The sequence below is a fragment of the Daphnia magna genome, linkage group LG1 (genome assembly GCF_020631705.1).
Source record: "Daphnia magna isolate NIES linkage group LG1, ASM2063170v1.1, whole genome shotgun sequence".
NCBI lineage: Eukaryota > Metazoa > Arthropoda > Branchiopoda > Diplostraca > Daphniidae > Daphnia > Daphnia magna.
The window spans coordinates 10,243,080-10,249,986 of NC_059182.1; the positions used below are offsets into that span (position 1 = coordinate 10,243,080).

Consider the following 6,907-nt stretch of genomic DNA (forward strand, 5'->3'; position numbering starts at 1 on the left):
AACACTGCTCCTACAAAAATATATCGACTGCTATTTTTATAACCTACTAAAGAAAATACCATTTAATATGACGGCCTTCCTTTATTAGGTTACGTTTTTCATTAATTTGCCATCTAACGGCCGTAATGATGTATTTAGTTAAGTTTAGGGCTCGGCCCCGTGTCCATTGGGTAGGTATTTGGGCAAATGGGTAGGTATTCTCGGGAAAAAAATGAGATCCGATGGGTAACGGTTCTTTAAAGTTCGTGCCCACTTCCTACCCGGTTTTTACGTGGGTAATCGAAAAGTGTAACCGGGTCTGCTACCCGGTTCTAAACCCGGTTCTCATCGGGTTTTTACCCCGATTGCCCCAGATTAGTATTTTTCCTTTATATTTTTTTTTTTCGTTTCAAAATTGTATTTCTTGAACGAGATATACGGCGAAAGCCTTAACAAGTGTAACGGGATGAACATTTGCTTACTAACTACAAAACACACTCTAGCTCTAACAACGCTCTAGTTTTATTATGAAAGTTTAAGTTAAAAGTAAGATAGAGAATTCTGAGGATGACTAGATTTAATAATGGGAATGTGACTACAGTCTGCTATAACAATGTATACATTACGCCACGCAAACAGAAGATATAGCGTCTTCATAAACCATCTTGTTCACAACTATCACAAATCAATTTGAACCTGCTTGACCGTTGACCTGTCATGGATGACGATCTTTAGAAAAGGAAGTTTGGCAACCTTCAAACCTCAAGCAGATGACATAACTAATACGTAGTTTTCTGCTTGAAAGCGTGTTCTTTCTTTTTTACGCTATTGGGCTACCTAGTGTGTTTTTTGTGCTATCATCTACTATGGCTCCAAAAAAGGATTCAGTTAAGACCGTTAAAACTTCAAAATTCGTACTTGTAATGTGGAGTAAGAAAGGTAATTTTGTTTACTGTGCGTATAAAAGCCCTTAAAGTACACACAAAATATTTCTTTATTCATTCTTAGTCAGAGGTAAAGTGGCCTTTAGTGTACAGCCAGATGCCACTGTGAAAGATTCAAATCAGTTTCATAATCCGAGGATTGAAGCAGAAATCGAAGATAGAATTTCCCTATCTACCAAGATATTTTCACTGCACCTGGGCCGTGTTCTGTGTCATGGTAAAATTCTATTCTTAAAAATTTTCTTTATTTTTCTATATTTTTTATTTTTATGTCTAATTAAAAGGACAAAATCTATGTGCAACAACGACGCTATGAAACGCATCGAAGAATTTAGCGTCCTCTTAGAAAAAGAGTCCAAGCAAGATGAGGTCTCAGAATCTGATAGTGAGGAAGACAAAGACGATGAAACCGAAGAACAGGATGAAAACAATGAAGATGAGGAGGAAGATTTAAGCAAGAAAAATGAAAATGAGGATCAGCACGAAACGGAGAAGAAAGATGAACGTGAAAAATATGTAAACATTGAAAAAATAAAAAGGAAATTACAAGAAACAAAGACAAAATTTGAAAACTACAAACAAATAACAAAGGCTGAGCTGGAAGCAAAGGATGTCGAGATTGCCAAATTAATTAAATTGAACTTATTCTTGCAAACAAGTAACAAAACGTCAATATTTATTTCCCCACACAATGCTTCATATCTTTTAATTTTTATCATTTAAGCCTTACCGGAAAAGATCGAAGAAACCGCAAGATCTTCTAAATCAAACAAAGCCGCTGAGCCCATTGCGGAATGGAATGACGAAGTGATTTCAACAGTGGTGAGTTTTTTATTATTTATATTTAATCCCAGTAGTTAAATTATTTACCATGTTTTTCAGGCGAAGCTTAATTTGAACCCAAAACAAGTAAGGGAATTGAAAAGCAAATACAAGTCCTCACTACTCGCAAGAGCTTGCCTTACCTTTTGCTTCCCTAGTGAAGTATTGGCAAAATCGGTTGTAAAAGGAGGGAATCAGCAATTATCCAAAGACGACCCAAAATTGGACGAAGACAAAGTAGACGATATATGCGGTATGCAATCTAAATTCGTTGTTTTTTTTTTTTTCTTTTTTTTTATGTGTATAAAAGAGTGCTGGGCCCTATCCCTATTTTAGAATTTGTCATGGGCCGCTTTCCGGAGTCTGACCGGAAGAACATCTTAAACACCCTTGGATATAAAGTTCAAGATCTGAAGCAGAAGGGCAGCGCATTGGAGAAATCAACGGATGCTGAAACCGAGTAATTGAAATATTTGTATGTGAAATATCGTAATCAAACGAATATAAAAATGTCTTAAAAAATACAAATACAAATCAATTAAACGTCACATGTCTGTCAATCGATTATCATTTGGAATCCATTAAACTATCAATTAAATATCCTAATATCGTCATTAGAAAGTCATTTATAATCATATTTATAGTCATTCAAAAGTAATTTTAGAGTCATAAGAAATATCAATGAAATAGCAGTTTAAAGCCATTATAAAATCATTTAACCGTTACCTAAAAAACTTACCAAATATAAGTACAAGATCATAAAGGAATCTTTCATGAGTCTTTTGAATTTCCTATGAAATATCACTAAATTATCTAACGAATATCAATTAAAAATACTAATCCTAATCCTAATCCCAAAAAATTATCGTTAATAAATTAATTGAAGGTCAATGAGAAGTCAAGATAAAATCACAAAAATCATTCAAACATATCATAGTTTAATCAATGAATTCGTCAATGAAAGTCAAAACAATACCATGTCCCAATTTGCCGTTGAAAATCATTGACAAATAAATCATTGGAAAATCAGTGACTACTCAATGATTTATCATAGGAGCGTTTTCATAAGGGTACCCTTTATCCCGAAAACCACTGCCATTTTATGAATCATTGGAATAAAACACACTATGTTCAGTACTTGTTATTGGTTTTGAATAAAAATATCATGAATTTATTTAAGATCTAAACTAAGAATCAAACGAAAACTCAAGAGGGACCATTAAACGACAAAAGAGTCATCCTTGCTTATACTACAAACGTATACCGGTTTTTGTTGATTTATATTTATGTTTACCCTTCATCCCGAAAACCACTGCCATTTTATGAATAATTGGAATAAAACACACAAAGTTCAGTACTGGTCATTGGTTTTCAATAAAAATATAACGACTTAATTTAAGATCTAAACTGTGATTTAAACGACCATTAAAGAGATATCATTACACGACAGGAGAGTCATCCTTTCTTATACTACAAACGGGATATTGTTTTGGTTCATTTATAGTTATGTTTACCCTTCATCCCGAAAACCATTGTCATTTTATGAATCAGTGAAATAAAACACACAACGTTCAGTACTTGTTATTGGTTTTGAATAAAAATATCATGACTTAATTTAAGATCTAAACTGTGAATAAAACGAAAATTCAAGAGGTACCATTACACGACAATAGAATCACTCTTGCTTATACTACAAACGGGAACTTGTTTTTGTTGATTTATATTTATGTGTACCCTTCATCCCGAAAATCACTGTCATTTTATGAATCAGTGGAATAAAACACACAATGTTCAGTACTTGTTGTTGGTTTTGAATAAAATATTTAATGATTTAATTTAAGATCTAATCAGTGAATCAAACGAAAATTCAAGAGGTACCATTACACGTCAAGATAGTCATTAGACTAAGAGACAGCTATCAACTCATGTCAAACCTAAGGGCAAAAGCTTTGACGTATGCTAACGATAGATGGAGCTCTAAGTATGACTAAACCCATCTCTGTCGGCTGGCATCGGCCGCGTTCACGCGTGACGGGTCGTGAAAGTCGGCGTGAATGACGTTTTTTGTCAAACCACGCGGCATGGATTAAAAAAACACCAATAGATTAAGAAAATTACGCTGCTTTTTAGGGTGTTTGAACAGACGCCTTGTCTGGCCGTTTTACACCAAACAGACATTTTTGAAAATGTGTCAATTTGACGGTTTTTGTCAAATTAAGGGGAAAACAAACCAATAACACTGTTTAATAGATCAGCTCCTACATGTTAATTTAGCATCAGAGCAGACGTAATTATCTGCCGTTTGGTTCGAAGCAGAATCAATTTATCTGCGAGATTCCTCCTTTCACATATAATTTACCTGGAACGGCAACCTCGCATCCTACCCGCCAAATTCGTACGTCTGTATTAATATCTTTGACAATTTTTGTGCTTATAATTGAATAAAAATATTTTTAATTATGAAAACAGGCAGTTTATTTTGCATTATTCAACTGGATTAGTAAACTGTAAATTACTAAATTGTTTTATAGTAAAAACTTGACATTGAATTCAATCTTTGATATGACTTATTAATCTTGGTCACTGTCTGCAGATTCGTAATCATTTTCTTCTTCACCTTTATTTTCCTCTTCTTCATTTTCTTTGTCTTTTTTCTCTTGTGCCACATTTCCTAAAACGTCCTCTAGATTTTCAGGAACCATTTCACCATCGAACCAATGTAGATTGTACGTTTCAATACCATACTGTTTTTCATTTTTTATCCAGCCATTTTTATCCGATGGGAAAATATAAGGCTTCGGATCCGTTGCAAAATTCCATCCAGAGCAAATTGAATTAGCTCTAAGAATTTGCTGCAAAAGAACTGTTTTGCAGGGTGGGAGAGAGCTCCCATCTAACCCTTTCACTTTTGACATCGAATTGGTTGATCCAGACTGGTAAACCTTTGTAAAAATTTGCAGCCTGGCGTCATCAACATAAATCTGATCTGCATTCCCGGGTTTCTTGAATCCATGCATTTCGCAAACGAACATCCCTATTGTAGATATTGTTTTTTCGTCGATTATTTCAGCTGTACCCAGGGATGAGAAGGCATCGTGGTAAAGAAGAGATTTTTCTAGGATCGAAAGGGGTCTGATTTTTCCTTTACGCGAGAATGCAGGCTTTTGGTCACATCCCGTGAAGCAATGAAAGCCAGTTAAAGATTTTGCAAATTGGGGTTCCAGTTTCTCATACAGGATACTCACATCAATAAAACGTAGGGAATTCTTGCTGGTGATTCCTACTTCCATGAATATTGAAATGTTACTGCTAATCATATGACAGTTGGCAAGTGCGATAACCAACACGTCTGTGTCCCAAGATCGATAACAACATTAGCAGGCCCTTTAACAGAGGCGAGATGAGTTATTATCTGGGAATATCTAAACATAAATGTTAGATGTAAAGAAATAATAATAGCTTATTGTTGTAAAATTTACCTTTGAATCCGCTTCCTCGTTTGAATTTTCCATCTATTTTTCGAGGGATTTCATCATTTTATCTTTGATTACTTAATAGGAAAAACAATTCTTTTCTTCCGTGACATAAATGGTTTTTTTCAGCCAGGATGTCAATAAAAGAGGCATCTTCGCTTGCATCAGCAAGGAACTTTATGAACTGTCTTCTAAAGGAATCGTTTCTTAAAGCCTTTAAGAAATTTTCGGGTCTTTTTTGTTTTTTCCCGAATAAATTGTTGAGCGATCACCATCACTTCGTGTGTCACGCTCCAAATCTTTGATGGACGGTGATAGTATCCGATCGAAGACAAGATCAATCCTCTGTGCCCTAAATTTACAAAGCTTTACCAGGATAAATCTTGCGATATTTCCGTAATTTTGTGGTATGTTTGGACCGAGCAGGTGTAAAAAAAAATCTATCCACTATGTATACATCTATGTGTCCCGGTCCAACACTGTTGATCCTTTTCTCCAAATTTTTGTAGAGCACCGCCTTGTCGGTAGTATTTACCGCCTCATCAAGATGGCTGAATACTAACGGGACTGGAGTGAGTGGGTATTGAAGAACAAGCGCGATATCAAGCTTCTGATTTAACGAAATCAACAACAGTTTGCCCATCATATCCCGTTCCATTTTTATTTCTTTATGATTCCTTTAAAAGTCCTCTTTATTTTTATTCCATCGTTTGCGAAGGTTGATATTTTATGCCTTCTTATTGGGCTTTCAAATGCAGTTGGATCCTCATGGCAACCTTTAATTAAATCATACATACCCTTTTCACCATTTTGTATGATGTTCAGCAAAAAATTTTGCGTTTCGGTGGTGGCAGCTTTTCCTTAGCTGATATTGAATAATGCTGAGTCGTTATCCTCAGAAAAAGGATTTTTGCATGAAGTTCAGAAGTCCATTAGTTCTTCAAGTTGCTGAATATCCTTGCGGATGCGGCTAGGATGAGCTTCTCTTGCTATGTCTTCCTTCTTGTGCAGTCCCAAATCATTCAGCAAAACAGACGCAACCTGTGTGCGGATGAAGTGGGTAATACATCAACGCTGTATTGCAGAGCTCAAATTAGTAAAGTTGATAATCCCTTTTAAAGAAAGAAATAGCATAACACTAATAGCGCGTTTTAAAATAAATAGCGTAGATCTATTTTCCGCGTGAAGCACTTGCCGCTTCAGCATTTATGGTTTGTTCCAGAATTAGATCAATTGGTGTCCGTGAAAAGGATTTGCTGGTCCTTCAAATGGAAATGATCCCCCTTTTGAAGTTCTCTGTTATGCCCGGCTGGGTGTCCTCCATTCGCAACATATTATCATGAAACCTGGTGAAACAATAGTTATGGAGATTAATAAGAAATTTTCGATAATTTACTGTGTATTTTACCTGACGCCTCATCGAGCATAATTTTGATGGTTGAATGCAAAAAAAATCTTTAATATTTCTGGTAGAAAGTGAATATAGAGACGATAATCTCCCATCCTTATGGATCGAGAAAAACGATGGTACAGTCCTATCAGCTCAATATAAATCAAATAATATTTTGCAGTGGCACCATGCCCACCATTTAAGGTAATTTTCCTGTAAGATTTGTATCTGAAAGAATTAAACATATTTCAGTAACAGATATTTAAAAAAAGAATTGTATTGAATACCTTTGATGAATT

The 6,907-nt window shown here is 35.2% G+C and overlaps 1 protein-coding gene across 1 annotated transcript; it reads left to right on the top strand.

Annotated features, from left to right (window-relative positions):
• Positions 1–1,235: 1,235 nt before the first annotated feature.
• LOC123472128 (uncharacterized protein DDB_G0286299-like) lies at positions 1,236–2,209 on the top strand. The gene is made up of 4 exons (XM_045173322.1): positions 1,236–1,581; positions 1,648–1,745; positions 1,806–1,998; positions 2,082–2,209. Exons 1-4 carry the CDS (start codon positions 1,236–1,238, stop codon positions 2,207–2,209), a joined length of 765 nt encoding a protein of 254 aa, XP_045029257.1.
• The last annotated feature ends 4,698 nt before the right edge of the window (positions 2,210–6,907 follow it).